Here is a 20,260-nt window from a genome sequence, read left to right as displayed (position 1 = left end):
TGACAGTTTGATTCGACCCCAAACACGAGCGAGTCGATGTTTACGCTTTTACACCAACCACGTGTTTAAATCTACATGCACGACTCAAACCGTTCGCTCCTCCAGCGCCTCCTCCATCACCTCGTCCGGCGCCTCCAGTGGCCTCTGCTCGCAACTTTCATCCTTTAAAAGCACAAAGTATTTGTCTGGACAGCAGAACATGAGAGTCAGGTGTGAGGCTGTGCAGCACAAAGCAATTCACAGATGACGTTTCCTGATACTCTCACGTGTTCAGGCTGAAGTCCTGCGCACATCAGGAAGCTGGAGGTCATTTATGAACATACTGCAAATTTTGTGGACTCGCTGCCAAATGTTTGTAATACTTTGCTTCAGTTTCCTCCTGGTTTATATTTGACGTGGTTTAAAGCTCGGACTGCAGTCCAGAAAAGCCTCCACCGTTGTCCGTGCTGGCTTCACGGTCGAGTCGCCGCCACTTCATCGCTGAAGAGACTCTTGGACTGTTTGTGCTGTCGCAGCTGACAGCAACAGAGACACGTCAGAACACAAACGCTCCAGTCACGAGCTCAAGCCTGACTGAAATATTCAGTCCTCCTCAGTGCAGCATGGGTGGACTCAGGCGGGCTCAGGTGAGCTCGGTGAGAAAAGCAGAATGTAAGCTCCGCTGATCAGAGGTGGCGAGGGATCACTTGAGTCATTCAGAAACAGGCTGAGCGCCATTGCTGAAGCTCTGACCCCGCCCCCCCGAGAACATTAATTAAAGTGGAGTGCAGAAACGAGGCCGGGCGTGCTGCCACATGCTTCTGTTTGGACTGAAATAGGCCGCACACACGCGTGTCACAAACCTTCAGACTGCATGAGGACAAACAGGAAGCTGACTCTCAGCAGCTCTCACGGGGACCCGGCAGATGATAGGACGAGCTCACCTCAAGAAAAGAAGCATTTAAAGCTCTGACTGCGAGCTGCAGGAGGTTCACCATGTCTGCTCTCAGGCAGCGACCATAACACAACTTAATTTATGACATCACAGCTCCACAGCAGTGATGCAGCCGATCGATCGCTGATATCTGATCATTCATGAGAGCAACATCGAGGACAGCGAGAGTTTATTTTGGACACGAGGACATGAGACTGATCCAAACTCAGCTGATACACTCGCAATACTCAGAATCACACTCGCGCACACACACACACACACACACACACACACACACACACACACACACACACACACACACACACAGTCAGCGGCACCTGTGCTGACGTGGCGTGCACTCACGGCGCTCTGGAGGTGATATTTCAGTTTTTTTATGATCTTATGTTCATGTCCCGAGGACGTCCATCCTTCACCCCCGCAGCCCAGACCGTCCATCAGCACGCAGACCGGCTGCACTGATGGACTCGCACTCGTCTGTTTGGACTCTGCTGACACGTTTGTGGTTTATTGCTCAGGTGCACGCTCGCCACTCTGAGCGCCACGGCTGTTGCTGCATGAAGATGAGGTCAAATCATCTTTAACACTCAGGTCTGTTACAGTAACACACACATGGTAATGTGAGCCTCAGGCGTCCAGTCAGAGCTCATGATGACAGAATATCTCAGAGAAGAGGATCAGAGGATAAACTAATTAATCTCAAATCAGACGGCCAGCAGCAAACAGCAGACAGAGAGCTTCCTCTGCTCACAGAACCACTGAACTCCCAGTGTCAGGAAAACCATCAGACAACCATCAAACAACCAGTTTAAAGAGACACGAACAACCTGAGTGTCACGTTAAAAGCATGAATTAGACCAAAGAGCGCAGAGACGTCTTTAATATCAGTTAGTAAGAGCAGTCAGGACAGCACAGTCACCTGACGTCACCCAGGAGCTCCATCTCAGACTCTACGGGCCTCAGTTAAAGGTCAAAGTTCATGACAGCACAGGTAGAAACAGACTCAACAGGTATATGTGTTTGGCAAAAACAGACGAGGCTTGAAGCTCAGCAGCAAATCTGCAACAGCTGAGAATCGAGCGCAACATTTGCCCGCCCCCTCAGGAAATCAGCCGCTCGCCTCATGATCTGATCGATGCGTCAGGCGGGCGACTCATTGATCTCCGCCGTCACCTCAGCACAAGTGTCACCGCCTGCCTCCTGCAGACAGACGTTATCGGAAAACAGGAGCAGTGAAGGTCGGTGCTGAAACCTGAGATGAGCCTGATGGAGCAGCAGGCGCGGCGTCGGCGCGCCTGCTGTTCTGTGATTGGCTAGTGCCTCCATCATGGACTTTTAATTTGTCCCACTGCTAAACCTGAAAAATCCAGAGATGCTTGTCAGTCCTATCGGCCAATTTCTTTACTGAATGCGAACATGAAAATTCTTTGCAAGATATTGGCCCTGCGATTGGAGGAACGTCTCCCAGTAGTGATTAATACAGATCAGAATGGTTTTGTTAAAGGAAGACAAGGCTCTCACAATGTGAGGAGATTAATAAATGTCCTCTACGAAAACAGAGATGCTTGTGATACTGCAGTTCTGTCGCTAAATGCCAAAAAGGCCTTCGACAGAGTTGAATGGCCTTACTTATTTGATGTATTGGCTCGATTTGGATGTGGTAATAAGTTTTGTAAATGGGTAAACTTCTTCAGCCCACTGCTGAAATTCTCACTAATAATAATAACAACAATAATAATAATAATAATAATAATAATAATAATATCTCCCTCGCCTTTAGTATCTCTCGGGGAACCCGTCAAGGGTGTCCTCTATTGCCACTTCTCTTCACGATGGCCATAGAACCATTTGTCATGGCTGTTAGGGAGCACGTAGACATTACTGGTATTAAATTGGGCAACCAAGAAAACCGGATACCACTTAATGCTGACGATGTTGTGCTCTTTTTAAAACAACTAGAAAGATCAATTCCAACTTTATTAAACATGATTAGCTCCTTTGGACGGTTTTCTGGATACAAAGTAAACAACTCGAAATCCTCTTTAATGTTGCTGAATGAAACGAAGCGAGTTAATTATCTCAGCTCGCCTCAGACATTCAAACCATCGGAATGTTTGACTTACTTGGGAATTCGTATAGTACCAGATGTTAACAAGACAGCTCAGGTTAACTACGACCCTACTGTTCAATCTACAGGGTGGGCCATTTATATGGATACACCGTAATAAAATGGGAATGGTTGGTGATATTAAAGTCCTGTTTGTGGCACATTAGTATATGTGAGGGGGCAAACTCCTCAAGATGGGTGGTGACCATGGTGGCCATTTAGAAGTCGGCCATCTTGGATACAACTTTTGTTTTTTTTCAGTAGAATTAGAATGGCCTTTATTGTCATTGTACAGGGTACAACGAAATTGGAGTGCCACTCCCTTGGTGCAAAATGCGATAATAAATATAAATGTAAAATATAAAATGTACAATAAAACAATCGTAAGTACTCAAACAATAGTAAGTACGATATATACAGGATAGCAGCATTAATATAATGATAGTATGAATAGCAGCATGAATAGGAAGAGGGCCTAACCCTACCCCCCCCCCCAAAATGTGGACGCAAGAAAACTGTCACTAATGAAGAAACATCAGTGGCTGTCCTAGCTTCATTTAGCAAGAGCCCACAGCGTAGCACTCGCCGCATGTCACTGGAGAGTGGCATTAGTCGAACATCCTTCGGGCGGATATTAGCTACTCACAAATGGCACCCTTACAAACTCCAGCTACTGCAGCATCTCAACGAGGATGACCCAGATCGGCGCACAGAATTTGCAGAATGGGCAAAACAAAAATTGGATCAGGACCCTCAGTTCACGCAGAAGATTTTGTTCAGTGATGAGGCAAACTTTTATGTGAATGGTGAAGTTAACAAAGAAAACCACCTCTATTGGTCTGACACTAACCCACATTGGATGGATCCCTCCAAGACTGTTGGACCAACAAAAGTGATGGTTTGGTGTGGTATATGGGGTACAACGATAGTGGGTCCATTCTTCATCAATGGAAACCTCAAGGCCACTGGATATTTGAAATTGCTACATAATGATGTGTTTCCCTCTTTATGCACTGAAGCTGGCACGTTCCCTGAGTTTTTCCAGCAAGATGGTGCACCACCACATTATGGGTGCCAGGTCCGAGCATTCCTAGATGAACAGTTTCCTGGAAAGTGGATTGGTCGTCGTGGGCCAGTTGAATGGCCCCAAGGTCTCCCGATCTGACCCCCTTAGACTTTTATCTTTGGGGTCATCTGAAGGCAATTGTCTATGGTGTGAAGATACGAGATGTGCAGCACCTGAAACTACGGATACTGGATGCCTGTGCTGGCATTTCTCCTGCGGTGTTGCTATCAGTGTGTGAAGAGTGCTATCTACTGTACAATATAAAGCGCCTTGAGGCGACTTTTGTTGTGATTTGGCGCTATATAAATAAAAATGAATTGAATTGAATTGAAGAGTGGAAGAAGAGGGTTGCATTGACAATCCAACACAATGGGCAGCACATTGAACACATTTTATAAGTGGTCAGAAACTTGTAAATAACTCATGAAAGAATAAAGTTACGTTGAAACCAATCACACCATTGTTTTTCTTGTGACATTACCAATAAGTTTGATGTGTCACATGGCCCTCTTCCTATTGAAAAAACAAAAGTTGTATCCAAGATGGCCGACTTCTAAATGGCCACCATGGTCACCACCCATCTTGAGGAGTTTGCCCCCTCACATATACTAATGTGCCACAAACAGGACTTTAATATCACCAACCATTCCCATTTTATTACGGTGTATCCATATAAATGGCCCACCCTGTATTACTGAATTGATAGATAGGTGGGCAAACCTACCGATATCAACTATTGGGCGGATTAATATTGTGAAGATAAGTGTACTCCCTAAACTCCTCTACTTACTTCAGAAAATCCCTCTACCAGTACCTGTAGGTCTCTTTCTTAAATTAAAGAAAATTATCACCAATTTTATTTGGCAAAATCGTCGCCATCGGCTTCAGTTAACTCTACTATATCTGACAGGGGTGGGCTTAAGGCTCCTAACTTTCAGTGGTACTATTGGGCTGCACAATTGCGCATGATGATGTACTATTTTTCATCTGATCCACCTCCGGCATGGGTTTACATGGAATCGTTCTTACTCAATTCAGAACTGCCTTTGAGTGCATATTTGTACTCAGCGCCAGTTAAAACTCTTAAAAGACGCATAGGAAATCCTATTATTTCGAACATGGTCAATGTATGTTGGTGGAATCCGGGGAACCTGGAGTCACACAATTTGGAGAGACATAATGTGATATAAGTGATATAACCTGAGGGATATGGTGGAATGACATTTTGTGTAGTCCATCGGGGTTTTTTTTCTTTTTGGTTTTTGTTTGTTTGTTTGTTTTGTTTTGTCTTTGTTTTACGTTCCTTTTTCCTTGATGAATATTCTTTCATATTTCTGTATACGATTTATTTGACTTGTATTTTGTGTGTTCTAAAAACTCAATAAACATATTGTTGTAAAAAAAAAAAAAAAAGAATTGTCCCACTGAGCGGACGGGTCCGCCCACAGAACACGGGAGCATCACACCACCAAGATTGGGACAGCGCTCAATACTCGATCGTGACTGGACAGAATTGGTCCTGCTTCCAAGAGCAGATTTCAGACACTCATTCACGTCTTTATGACTCATCAACATACGGCATCGACCTGAGATGCGCCTGAAAGCTGGACACAAGGTCGTGACGTTTGTTGGTGGGTTTGCTTCTCAGGAGGAGCTGCTGCTCCATGCTCCTCTGTGATCTCTGACCCCTGCTGGCTGTTTTAGAGGAGCAGAACTGTGACTTGCATCTGCAGACCTGAGTTTAGACAACCTGCACAGGAACCTCAGCTGATCCACTGTGTCGATCATATGACCTCAGGTGGGGGCTGGAACGCACTTTATCCTTCCTAAAACCTCAGAGGTGGTGCTGAACATGCAAAGATACAGTATGCTGCAGGTTTCTACGCCCTGCAGGGGGCGACGTAACGAGCAGCAGAGTGAAAGGAGGCGAAGAAAACATGGAGGAGAACTAACCTGGACGCTGCTGGAGGACCGGCTTGGTGAGGTCCTGTAGGCGGGCGAGCAGCAGCAGCGATCCGGCTCCCAGCAGCAGGAGGAACCACAGGGAGCAGCAGAGGGAGCAGGGCGGCTTCACGGCAGCAAACAGCAGCCTCCTCCGGACGCCCAGCAGGCTCATCCTGGACCAGCCACAGCGAGCACCTGAGGAGACACAAACACTTCAGACGAGGTCTGATAAAGACATGCAAACCTGTTGTTCGCCATGCGACTGCACGCCATCGGACGCTCTGAGGTCGAGCTTTCGCATTTCACTCTGAGCGCGGTTCCTCTCTAATGTTTCCTTTAAACACCGTCACCTGCTCCACCTCCTCCAACCACACTCCTGCTGCCTCAGTACCTTTATTCTCTCTCTGAGCACATGCACACCTGAGAGCAGCAGTGCCCCCCCCAGTGGTGGTAAGTGTCCAAATAGTGGTGCTGTGGATGTGACCTGTCAGCCTCCTGGCAGCTCCACCTGCAGTATAAATGTGAAAAATCTTACACCGCCTCACCCTCAGGTTGTTATCACGCACCCTCCATCACCTCACAAACATGAGTGTCGACACCGCCCACCCAGCAGGGTGATGACCACACCCCACAGCCATTACACACACAACGGAAAGATCCACATGAAAACCCCAAACAGCTGCACGCTGGCTGGATGCCAATAGGCTGAAACCTCCACAGAAGCTGCAGGTGAAGGTCGGGCTGGTAGTTGGAGCCGTGCTACACCTCCTGAGGATGGGGAGGAGGTGGTGGCCATAGAGGAGAGTTTCACTGTGAGTGTTTACACTAAAATGAATCATTCTCTTCGAACATGGACGTCTGCAGTAAGTCTCTCGCATCATTGTTTACATTATTTTGTAGCTGTCCCCTCCTACAAAGGACAGAAGTCACCATGGCAACATGCCTGTAGAGGTCTGTGTCCCTCCCTGGATACCCAACCATCACTGACCCACCACCGAGCCACAGAGGCAGCGTTCTCTTCGGCTTCTCCAGACACTTCCAGGTTTGACACATGTGCTCAGGCTGAGCCCGCCCTCATCTCTGCAGAGCCGGGCGACAGCGGTGGACCTGCCGGTCCTGGTGTTTTATGGCAGTGAACGTGGGGCTCACTACAGGACATGTGGCCCTAAGGCCACCCTCATGAAGTCTGTTTCTGATTGTTTGGTCAGAGATGTTCACACCAGTGACCTGCAGCAGGTCTTCCTCTTTGCAAAAAGGAGCAGATACTGGTCCTGCTGATGGGTTAAGGCCTTCTATAGCCCAGTCCAGTAACCGTCCGTCTCCTAGAGTCTCCTCCGTGCTCCTCAGACTGTGCTGGGAGACACAGCAAACCTGACGATGGCACGTACTGATGTGCCATCCTGGAGGAGTTGAACGACCTGTGCAGCCTCTGCAGGTTCCAGGTGTCACCTCGTGCTACCAGCTGTGACACTGACCACAGCCAAACGCAAAACCAGTGACACACTGTCAGAGGCCTCCGACAGCTCGGTGCTCATTGGAGGTTAAATTCCTGGTTTTGTGAATGGAGTCTGGTGGAGCGTGACACTTTCACTTCCTGTCAGGACATCACAAACCTGCTCTCTCTGTGGGAACTGAGCACGTGCAATAACACAATGTCCTACTTCCTGTGACTCTTTTCCCCACGAGGATCATTTCAGTGTCCGCCCACTCACGCTCTGACCGAGAGAATGATGGAGAACATGAGGGTGATTTACAAGTGGTGGGGGAGGAAAACAAGAGCTGCTCCTGGTCCTCCAGTGCTTCCTGAAAACTCACAAACAATCAGCTGATCGATCAGCTGTGCTCACTCAGACGCTCCTTTAATAACGTCTTCATTAGACTTTGGTTCTCAGGTTTCTTGCTCTCGTAGGTCTTCAACACTGAGCTTTTAGAGATCCTCCAGTTTATTTTCTGTTTCCACAGCATCGATCAATGCACAGCAACCTGCAGGTTATCACCACCGCCCACCATGTGATTCAGTTTATTTTGAAAAGTCTCAACAGGATCTTCAGCTTTATTGTGAAAGGTTTATGTGGAAAGTAAACAAGTGGACAGCGGAGCCACGCGATGGTTTCTACATTGACCATCAAAACCATGAAAAAATGTTGCCGTAAACAGTTTATTTTGTGACACCACGAAACAAACGATAGCGTGATATGAAACGATAGATGTTTTCATATCGTTATCCGATATATATCGTTATATCACACAGCCCTACTCCATCCTGACACACTCACGTCCTTCTGCCCCCCCACCAAAAAAAAAAAGCCTGAAAGTCAAATGACTGTGATCCATGTGGCAGATGAGTAAAACTCCTGAAAACTCCTGACTGTGCCGGAAACTCACTCTCGTACACGGAGTCATCTTTAACGACAGGTGGCTCCACGAACTCTGTGCTGGACCACACCTGCACCACTAGGTGGCAGCACTGCGCCTAAACAGGCGAGGATATGACTTATAGGGACACGTGAAGCGCCTCCATCCTGGTTTCTATGACGATAACTGATCAAGCAGGTAGACTTTCACATGACCACAGGAGGGCGCCGTCACAGGACAGAAACAAACGTTATCACTGGCTGTTTACTGAACCTGGTGTGTGTGTGTGTGTGTGTGTGTGTGTTTTTACTGCGCAGCTCTCTCTCCTGCTGACTGCACACTTCTTGCTCCCATGAGGCCGAGCAGGAACATCTGTTCTCACACACACACACACACACGCACACACACACACACACACAGTGCTGTATTTGCAGACCAACTAACTTTTGTGTTTTGTGCTCGGCAACGGTTTCAGATGTTTTCAGCCGATCATGTGACACGCATGAATTGACAGCCAATCAGTCTGTTTATCTATTCCACCCATCCTCTGCTGCTGATCCAGCTCAGGGTCTATCCACAGAAGCTCAGGCCTCCCAGCCTCCACCTGCTCTTCCTCCAACTCCTCCTTCTGGCACGTAGGCGTTCCTAGACCAGCTGAGAGAGATCACCTCTGCAGTGTGGCCGGGTTTATCCTCGGTCCTCTGCCCAGTGGGAAGAGCTGACCTAGGAGGCGTGGAGTGGACTTCCTTAGACTTAGAAATGATTAAAATGAAAATAAATTATTAAGTATTTGGGCAATGTAGGGCAGTGTTTCCCAACCTTTTGGAGCCACGGCACACCACCAAACAAAAATGTCACACAAAGCATATTGATAATTTTTCCCCCGCACACCAGGCAGAGCAGAACTGGCTCGGTTTGTCCCCCGTTTACCTTTTTTGCTTCCTTCTGACCACGACTCATGCTCGGGCCTTCATTAGGGTCGGCGTTTCCTCCAGGACCAGGTCACACTGACTACTGTTTCTTTTCAAATATTAAACACTGCGTCGTCTCACAGCATGACTATTATGTCATTTCTTCTTCTGTTTTACTGGCAATCCGGTTGTTCAGTGATGACGTGACGAATCCTACTTCCGGGCCTAAAGTAGTCTGCGTTTAATATGGCTTTTGTGTTGTTAACATGTTTAATGTTTTGTATTTTCTTCTATTTATCTCAAAAAGCTCCTAAAAACAGTCAGTGATCACTGTTGACCTCCCTCGGCTTTTATTACCGCTAATCATTTATTAAAGCTCAGTTTTTAAAACCTTACGATGTAACTACAGCACAGCCCATGCAGCAGTATATGAATGACTAACCTCGTATTGTGGATGGATTATCTCACTTGTTCTCCTGGCTGAAGTCTGGTCCTTTTACAGCATCCTGCCATGCGATTACATTTGTTCCTGACCACCGAGAACACTCACGTTAACTTTTATCGAGTGGAAAAAAAGTTAGCTTGTTTATATTATGCTAACATAGCTGTGTCGCTAGCGGTCACGTAGCACATCATTATATACCAGCTAGCCAAACTTCAGTAACCCTACAAACGTCACTGCTGTTTAGTTTTCTGTCTTCATTTACGTTTGAATTTGTTTCTAAACCCCTGCAGTCAGGACATGCTATATTGTATTTAGATGGAAGCTAGCGAGCTAACTTCCTGCTAACTTCTAACTCCGTTAAATGTCATAAATTCTGTTTTCATGGATGCCTGGATGTTAAACTCAATTGTTACACCTGGTAGAGCAGAACACTGATCATTTTATTAAAGATGAAAGACTTTAGACAGTTTTTCAACTCTCAGTAATGCCACAGTGATCGTTTGATATATGGAGCTGCAGCAGAGTTTAGGCCCAGACACGGCCAGTGACGTCAGACTGAACAACCGGATTGGCGACCCATTGAATTGGAGCAGGTAGTTGTACTGCCCTCTAGTGGAAGAGAATGTCATTGTTCTGCCCATTACTTATGCTGATTACTTAGAGCAGCGGTACGTTTGATACCGGGCTGCGAGAGTTGAGTTGGTTTTCAGGGTTTTTATCGTTGTTTTTTTAATCTTTTTTATCGTTAACTTGGTTTCCCTGAGTCTTTTCCCTGTGTTATGAATAAATCTTCTTTCTTTGGTACCAGCACTGGTTTTATTTTGCTGTATTTACGGCCAGTCCGTGAAAATATTGTTGGACATAAACCGGTCCATGGCGTACAAAAGGTTGAGGACCGCTGCCTTAGAGTACTAATCAGGTGGAACCAGATAATCTTCCACGGCACACCTGATCATTTCTCACGGCACACCTATGTCCTGTGGCCCAGTGGTTGGGAAACACTGTATTAAATTATATTAATTGAAAAAATATTATATTACATTATATTATATTATATTATAGAAGGGCTGCAATGACTCATTGAGTACTTCAAATAATTTAATTATAAAAAACTTGACATACATTCTTTGCGTCGATGTTTCGTTTAAGGCACGGCTCTGTAGCACGCCAGCTTCACCATGGAAACTGTTACCACGGAAAATCTGAGGCCTCAGTTACACAGGTGACTGCCTGGCAACCGTTGCTAGGGAAGCATGCACTCCTCAACTGGTCGGTTGGTGGAGCTGCACCAAAACCTCGTAACCAGAAACAGAGACCGTCAAAGTAAAAGTCCTGCCTTTGGAAATATGTTGGTTTCAGCAGTGCGGCACAGCTTTTACTTTGAATGTGACCGGTGTCGGTTTTCAGTTTGGTTTTCACAGCTTTGCTGCAGCTCGGAGAGTAAATGGCGAGTGTTTTCACTCCAACAGTCTGATTCATATCACAGGAAACGAGGAGCGCCACTTTGCTTTTATCATCGCTCTTAAAGCAGCAGCTGTAATCTGTTTGTGATGAGGACCATTTTCAGCCGCAGACGGGTCGAGCACGACCTCGACGTGTGAGATCGCCGCTGAGACGCTTTGTTCTGTTTTCTGAAGTTTTACAGCAGAAACTTTTGTCCCTCTAATAGTAATAAATGTGTTATTAAGGTTTCTATTAGAGACGAGTGGCTGATGATTTACAGCATCACGCTCCAGCAGCTCATTCTGCTGAAACGAGGATAAAACAGCCTGCATTTAAATAAAACAGGGAGGCTGAGAATGAGATGCTGCGTGCAGAAATAATCCAGCCAGGCTGGTTTGAGTGTTTGTTGGCAGGATTAAAGAAAAACCATCAGGCTGCGTCTAATGAAGCATGAAATACTGAGAACAAATAATCAGGTTTCTCACTGTTTTCCCCCAAACAGGTCGCAGTCCCAACTGAAGAACAGATTCATTTACTCAGAAAACCAAAAACACGGCAGGAAACTCAGAGGAACGAGTCACAGCGAAGAGTCGAGAGGACGACCCCTCCTCACGTCTCCAGCTGACCGCTCCGCGAGGACACTTCGATCCCGCCGTGCCCAGATTAACATGATATCCTGCAGTGTGATGGCAGAGCTCCACGCCGTCCACCACAATCACACCTCCCTGAGCGACATCATCAACGCTCTGAAACAGGAAACGCCCGCTGTCATCGAATCGCCACAGACGTGTCGAGCTGCGTCAATATTGTGACTGACAGATTATTAACACGCCGACGGAAACCACGGAACAAACGAGAGTCAACGACAGGAAACCACAATCAGGGTAAACTGCAACAGGAGAACTCACGCTAACTGCACTGAGGGAGAAACTACAACGAAACTGTGGAGTAAAGTGTGAAACAGTACAAGGGAAACCACAGAGTCTCTGCTGGTCTGGGCTCGTGTTCCTCCACAGCTGCGGGATGAAGAAGAGTCCCACCAACAGCTGGAATCAAGCTACAGCAACATGTTTGCAGAAGCTCCTGATTTCTTCACTTTTCTTCAAACTTTTTGTTCCCCTAATATCTGAAAGTAATGTGTTTTAAGACCAAATACGTGCCCCAACTTTGTCGTTGCGGTGCTCTCCAGCAGGACTGTGAGAGTATCCTGAGTTATTCACATGGTTCCTACAGGAATCATTCAGCAGCATCGTACCTGCAGGACGTGTTTTTGCACAACTCTGTTGCTTGTGAAGCTCGCACACAAGAATTTCACTCACATGTACTGTACCAGTGTACCTGCACATGTGACGTGACAATAAAAGTGATTTGATTTGATTTGATTTGTTCACACGCCGGTTTGGTTGAAGTCAAAGTTTTCAGGCTGCTAACGAGAGACACATACAGTTGGTATATAAAATGAGAGGTGGCGGCTGCCCAGGAGGGCAAAGAAAGCAGATAAAGAAGTAATTTTTAACAGTAAGCAGCTCACAGAGACATTTCACCTCTGTGTAGCTGAACCACAGACGCTGAGACGGCCTCCATCATCACGGTTACAGTCGGTCTTTCGCTTTGCTTTGTGTGCAGATACAAAGACAGAAAATGGCCTGCGTGAGCGAGGCTGCAGCGGCTCGCTCAAACCGTTTAGTGCTAATTGTTCAGAGTTCAGGATGAGGCCAAGGGCGTGCGGGCTGAGAAACGAGCCCAAGCTCGGGGACAAAGAGTCCCACGCTGCCCCTGAAATGAAGGTGACCCGAGCTGGAAAGTGCAGTTGAGGCACGAGTCGCATGTCTGCGGCTTGTTTGTTATCTGTGGACTTCCCACTGTGCTTCCCTGAGCTCTGAGTTCAGCTTCTCACACTCAGCAGCAGTAACAGCACAGCGCTCGGACACACAGCAGGAGTTTCTGTGCTGCTGCCATGTACATGGATGTTAACGGATCATCCTCGCGACTCATAGGGCTTTGGAGCGTGATGTCACGGGGGTGGGCGTGGAAAGGATTTTGGCCTGATCCGCCATTTTCGGGGTCAAAACAAAGCGCAAGCGAAAAAGGAGCAAAGGCACACACAACAGCCATGGTTCGTATTTGCTGTGTGGTCGGCTGCAATGTTCGATCGCACGACCGGCAAGACAATAAGCTTGAAAATGGTTTATCTTTTCATTCTTTCCCAACCTGGGAGCAACATGAGGCAGCTCGTGTATCGATGTTACCAAACGAAGGCGTCTAGCCTGGATAGCAGCTGTGAGACGAGCTGATATCCAGCTCTCTTCCACCTCCAAATATCTGTTGGTGCTCCAGACAGTTTCATTCCGGTAAGTTCTAAATATGTTCATATCACTCTTTATAGCCTATTAGTTTTATTTTCGATGCGCTCTGAGGTCATAGCAAATTAGAACAAATATCCTACTGAGTGATTCTGCAGAACTACCTTCTATTTATAGAGTTTCTAATTATTTGGCATTATTGCAGCAAACCAGCCTATGAAATGGATGAAACACACCGTGACTGGGTTCCAGCGCTACATAAGGGACCTGCTTCAAACATACCACCATGCCAATCAGATTACTTCTTCCATGTGAGGGTGAAGAGGTGACCCTTCTGGATAAGATGGTGAAGGTTTGCTGCGTTTGTTGAACAGTGTTATAGTAAAACCAGGGAAAATGAAACTTGCTCCTGTTAAATATTCTTAAGTCTTTTGCTGTATAAATAGTGGTATTTTTTTTTTCCAAAAGATACAGTAAATAATGTTAGTAGTGTGTGATATCATGTAAACACTGTCATGATTTTATGTAAACATTTTATAAACTATAAATGACATGGACTCTACACTGTAACTGATGTGATGTTCTATAAAGTGGTTTTAATTAAAAAAAAAAAAAAGAGGCAAAAATTAGTTTGTTTCTTTATTGAATTTTTGAACAGTGGTACTCAGTCAGTACATATTCAGTAAATGCAAATAATTTACATGGCAGTGCACTACAGGCATAAATCTAGACCCCTATATAAAACATTATGGCATTATAGCAGTGACAACTCCTCCACAGTAGCAGGTGGGATTTTTCTTTTTTGAGGACGGCTCCTTTTACCTTTCAATACGGATGGTCTGTTTATGTTTTGATCAAGAGCCTTTTTTTGGGCAGCTGAAGAGGAGAAGTCTCTTATGGCCAACCTCTGGCTGTATCTTGGTCACATTACCCAGCAAAACCCAGTATGCAGGTTCATCTGTAACAGTCCTTGTGCCACGGATCCGCACTGTTGCTTCTACATTAAACAGAAGAGCAGCGACATGGGTGCAGGTCTCCACGACTCCGGCCATACAGGTGCAGTGGGCGGCTTCAACCTTCCCTGTGATGCTCACAGTGACCCATGGCTGCAATGCTGGTTCATTCAGTCTTTGAGAGTGCAGCACCTGAAACACACACAGACAAAGTTAATTTAAAGACAAGAACTATGAGCCAAGGCCGACATAAATGTGTTTTATCTACTTTATCATAAATGTGACAGTGTTTAGAAAGTTACCACATACATGTAATTTTTCATTTCTTTATGTGTCCATCTATAGAACGCTGCATGTTATAGGGTAAATCTGCCTGTTCTCTGTCAGAAACCTGCCTGCAGAAAATGAACCTAAAGTATGTAATGCAAGGATGTCATCACTTTAGAGATGGAGAAAGCATAAAGTGACAATTATGAATCACTTAATATGATAAGGAGATTCTGCAGGTCATTAATCAATGTATAAAACTAAAGATGTATTTTTAGTGACACAAGATACAAATATTGAAGCAAGATGTATAATTAGAATTATTTATAACAAATATGAATAAATCATTGCAATTTCTTTAACCATAGAGAATAACTAAATCCTTCAGGACAATGTCACATCAATGCACTGAACTCACTATGTTATCCCTCTAACAGAGCCTCCACATGTTCTCACTGTAATTTCCCCTCATGAATGAATTTATGCTGCACTAATCTGAATGTTCGGGGGAAAATCAAACGCATTTCACTCGCAGTACTCAAGCTGACTTACCTTTGTTTGGATGACGACTTGTACGCGCTGACTCCACAGACAAGGTATGAAAATATATCAGGCTACATCAATAGCGGTTTGGTCTTCAGGGTTTCTACTCCACGGCCGTATTTCATACGGGTCCACATTTCCAATGCACGCTATTTTCTGCAAGTACCGCCACTTCGCCTCTGGACGCAATCGGTCTCTATACAGTCCGTTTTCTTTTCAGCTGCTTCTTGTCGTCGTGGTTCCAACACAGTGTGTTTGTTTTGATTCGTAGACCCCGAAAATGGCGCCGCGCTCCCACAATACATTGCGGTGTGACGTCAACTCCAAAGCCCTATAGACTGGCTCAAACCAGTTTTCTACTTCCTGCCTTCTCAACTCCGTCCGCTGTTGTGGCACAGCGGGTGTCACGATGAAACAAGATTCACTTATCAGATAAATCAGAGATTTCAGTTTCATGACGGTGTTTAATGCAGACAGATCACCATGGTAACTGATGATGATCACCTGTTTGTATGTTTATCACAGTGAACATTCAGTCAGTAAAACAAACACTATATATACCCAGTGTTTCATCGGGCTGTGGGACCAAGCTGAGCAGGTGGGTCCAGTTTGAAGAAATAAACACAGCACTGAGTGATTGTTTACCATGTGAGCTGACATAAGTGCTGCATTCTTCTTCTGCAGCACTTATGTTAGTCTCACCATTTTATTCTGGGTCACCTGTTCCTCTGATACTGTGTCTGACTGAAGGAGGTGATGAAAAAGATTCAAACACCTCATTTAATGGGAGCACGCTCAGAGCCTAAAACAGAAAGAGTTTAGCGCCACGGTTTCCTCGATGGTGACAAAATCCAATTTGTACATGTAAATGGAGAGTCCTCTTCACACACTGAGGTTAATTATGGAGTTCCACAGGGTTCAGTGCTAGGACCAATTCTGTTTACATTGTACATGCTTCCCTTAGGCAGCATCATTAGAAGACATAGCATAAATTTTCACTGCTATGCAGATGACACGCAGCTCTATCTATCCATGAAGCCAGGTAACACACACCAATTAGTTAAACTGCAGGAATGTCTTAAAGACATAAAGACCTGGATGGCCGCTAACTTTCTGCTTCTTAATTCAGATCAAATTCCATTCATGCGTGTCACATGATCAGCTGAAAATCCATTTGCGCAACATCTCTAAAGTTAGAAATATCCTGTCTCAAAGTGACGCTGATAAACTAGTTCATGCATTTATTACTTCCAGGCTGGACTACTGTAATTCATTATTATCAGGATGTCCTAAAAACTCCCTGAAAAGCCTTCAGCTGATCCAAAATGCTGCAGCAAGAGTCCTGACAGGGACTAGAAAGAGAGAGCAGATTTCTCCTGTTTTGGCTTCCCTTCATTGGCTTCCTGTTAAATCCAGAATTTAAACTCTAATTCATGTTTCCACCATTTATCCAGGAATAAAAATGTAATTTTCTTGGATCTCTCTGTCTTTTACCCACCAAAAAAGAAACATACGTCCCCATGGACATCTTTTATTTTAATAAAGCTACATTTAGTAAATAAAGTATTTAGGATTTATTATAAGCATCACATTTCATGAGAAATGTCAAACTGCGCCTCTGACGGGAGCATTTGTTGCGATGCAGCTTTCTGATCTTTGAATCACCTCAGCTGAAATACTCTGTCAGTCCTTACAGCGACTGCACAGAAATATGAAATAAACATAATCAGGAATATAATCTGCAAATCCGATGAGTTGATAAGCCACCTCCTCCGGCACAATAAAGGCCTCGTGTGGTCCCCTCAATGCGAGCTAGGAAGATTAATCCCTGTCATTCCGTGATGGGATTCTAATCTTATGGGATAATGTATACGGAAATCTCCACCTCTGTTCACGTTTATCCGCAAGCTGCAGCACGAGGTGGACAGCAGGGTGGAGGTCCTGCATTAAGTGTGAGGTCACTCCGGTTTATCGTCACCTTTTCCATCTGTTCCCTACATTCTCTCCGTGCTTCTCCTGAACTCAGACGAGCTGATCAAGTCACGTGATAAATGTCATGATTTATATGATGAGTAAAAGTTGAAGGTTATCAGAAGAGAGGCACCTCTCCATCATACTAACACACAAACCCACGCCCAGAGCTGTGGACCGGTGTGGGACCCGGGGCGTGGGGCCGACTGCTGGAGCCAGTTTTTCTGTTTGCTTTCAATCTGGAGTCAGACCCGATTTAGAACTGGTCTCAGTCAGACCTGGTCTCAGTCTTGTCTGTTGTCCTGGAGTCATACCCGATCCTGGACTTTGGGGCTAGTTTAGTTCTCTGCTTTAAATCTTGTTTTGGACTTTGGACCTATAGCTGGACATGGACCCAGTTACTGAACTGGTTTTGGACCTGGTTTGGGCTGTGTACTTGGAGATGGACTGCCTACGTTTGGGCTTTTTCGAACCTGGAGTTGTTTGTTTGGACTTTAGACCACTGGGTCTGTTGGTGATGGATAAAGACCCTGAGTTTCTAACTTGATTAAACGGCTACCAGCACAGAGACTTTGGTCCATTTTTCTCCCATTGAGTCTGTTTGGAGGGTTTTTTTCCTGCTGCGAGTGGAGCAGACAGAAGAAGCTGGATGAGGAGTTTCTATAAATGTGTGATCGTGGCTTTAAGCTGGTCCCATTTTAATTCTCTGGGGTGTTTCTGAGTCTAAATAAATCCATACAGGCCCGGCTCATTCCCACAGCAGTGGGTCACAGCAGTCTGGCTCCAGCGAGCCAAATAAATAATGAAATGCGCTGAAAGGCAGAACTAAACAAGCTGCTGAGCAGCAGCGTCGCCTTGTTCTCATCATTAATGTCACTAATCCTCTGAGCCCGCCGGCTGCACAGCTACTCTTAATCACTAAGAAGTCGGCAGTATCGATCGCCAGCGTTCCCGCCGCCACAGTGAGAGCGAATGATTAACTACGATGACCGGCGCAAACTTTCCACACAAAGGACTCATTCAGACCCGCAGAGCCCCGTCTGACACACGGACAGGTGGAGCAGACAGGTGGAGCGGACAGGTGGTCAAATACACTGAAGGGAAAACCTTACCCAGCTCCTCACCTCCCATTTAACATAAAATCAACACTTAAAAACGGTGAGAACAACCCTCCACCTTCCTCCTTATGTTTCATTATGTTACACCTGCACAGGTGTGTGGACACCAGCCTGTGAGAAATGAACACTGCTGCTGATGTTTACAGCATGTTTACTCCTGTTACATGCTGCGCTTTGAAAACCCTGCAAAACCAGACATATAAGCTCATCAGCACAGAGGATGGAGGATAAATTATTCTTATTAAAGCTGACGCTGAGGGACCCTGGTGGGCGGAGAAACTCCATCACATGAGAGACGAGCTGCACGTGAACCGAGCTGATGAAAAGCTGGAGAGTTTTATCTTAAAGAAAGAGGCAGAGACCTGCTGCACGTCGCAGAGAGCTTCATCCGATCAAACGGAAACACCAGCCAGACGATGTCTGTGTTCATGCACTCAGTTCAAATCACAGCTGAACATGAGACGATGGACAGATTTGTCATTACTTTCTAAACTAGATTAATCAGTTTAACAGTGATAATCGTGAGGTGAGACTCTCACACCACCCAGAGCTCTCCGGTGCAGCTCGGTGCTGCCTGGGCTGTGGTTAGTAGATGACTGTTCAGGACCCTGTGCTCCTGCAGAGAACGATGGAGGCGCTCTGCAGGAGCGGAGGTGTCCCTCTCCCATGTGTTATTCATGCTGGCAGCCTGGACGAAGAGCCTCAGCATCCTGCAGCGCGACTCTCCTCGTTAGCAGGAGGGATCGAGTTCCCTTGGCGAGGCCGTCAGCTCAGATTAAAGGTGCTTATGGTAACTGAATCCTCACATGGTGAAAGTGCAGCTGGAACGAGTCAACACACGATATGACTGTTTCTGTCAGAGGAACGCACAAACACGTCCTGCTCCACTTCAAAGGAAACTGCAGCACGCAGGCCCGCCTCCAGATTAACCGCCACGAACCTGGTACCACACTGTCAGTTTATCCAACACACACACACACACACACACACATTACAGTAGGCTAATATGCACTTGAATCAGCAGCAGCACTGATCAGTCCCTCACAGACAGAAGGACGAGAAAACCAAGCGAACCACCTTTATGAGACAGAGACGTCTGTGACGTCCACAGACTGAAGGTCATAAACTCTTAGAAATGGAGCCACGATTACAAACATAGAACAGAATAGCCCTTTATTGTTATTGTACATGTACAACACAACTGTGGAACAAGACACAGAAGTTGCAGCAGAGGGTTACACTATAGATACACCTGGAAGAGCAGTGGGCAGAGCCCACGACACCACCACAGTTACTGAGACTGCAATGATCTGGTGAGCTTTAAAGACAGGGACCAGGTCTGCGACCAATCAGCTGCCATCATTAAAGCGACTCCGACACGTCTCTGTGAGTGGACGTGGTCATGTTGGCATCCAGCCTGTGATAAATCCACAGGTTCAAACACAGACTCAGTGATGCTCAGTTCCTGCAGGGGGCAATCTCCTGCTGACTGGCTCTGACACAAGCTGCCCAAGAGACGCTGTGCACACCTGTTACACCTGTTCAGAGACAGGTCACCTCCCATCAGGTGACCTTGTGATCGAGGTGTTGCACGCTCAGACGTTTCCCTCATCGCTCGGCGTCCCGTTTTCTCCAGTGTTACGGATCCATTAATGACAGACTCGGTCTCAGGTGAGCTCAGGTGTAAAACCTGCACAGAACTCGACCTCGCCTGTGTTCTTGTTCTTACTCCCAGCCCACGTCTACGTGATGTCACCGAAACCCAGCAGATGAAAGCTCAGGGTGGGACGCGCCGGGCTGGAGAAACAAACGCACCCAGCAGCAGGACCCCCCGAACCGAGCAGTCAGACGGCGAGCGTTAACAGATAATATCTATAAAATGATCGATCGGTGAATACCTCAG

The 20,260-nt window shown here is 46.1% G+C and overlaps 1 protein-coding gene across 1 annotated transcript in view; it reads right to left on the bottom strand.

Annotated features, from left to right (window-relative positions):
* LOC116331652 (carbohydrate sulfotransferase 8-like) overlaps positions 1-20,260 on the bottom strand; it is a 46,449-nt gene that overhangs the window by 24,564 nt on the left and 1,625 nt on the right. The window contains exon 2 of the mRNA XM_039615806.1: positions 6,058-6,243. Within this exon, the coding sequence (XP_039471740.1) occupies positions 6,058-6,220 (163 nt within the window). The 5' untranslated portion in view covers positions 6,221-6,243. The remainder of the gene's footprint in view (positions 1-6,057; positions 6,244-20,260) is intronic.

Source organism: Oreochromis aureus, linkage group 7, assembly GCF_013358895.1.
Source record: "Oreochromis aureus strain Israel breed Guangdong linkage group 7, ZZ_aureus, whole genome shotgun sequence".
NCBI lineage: Eukaryota > Metazoa > Chordata > Actinopteri > Cichliformes > Cichlidae > Oreochromis > Oreochromis aureus.
This window is presented reverse-complemented; position numbering and strand designations above follow the sequence as displayed.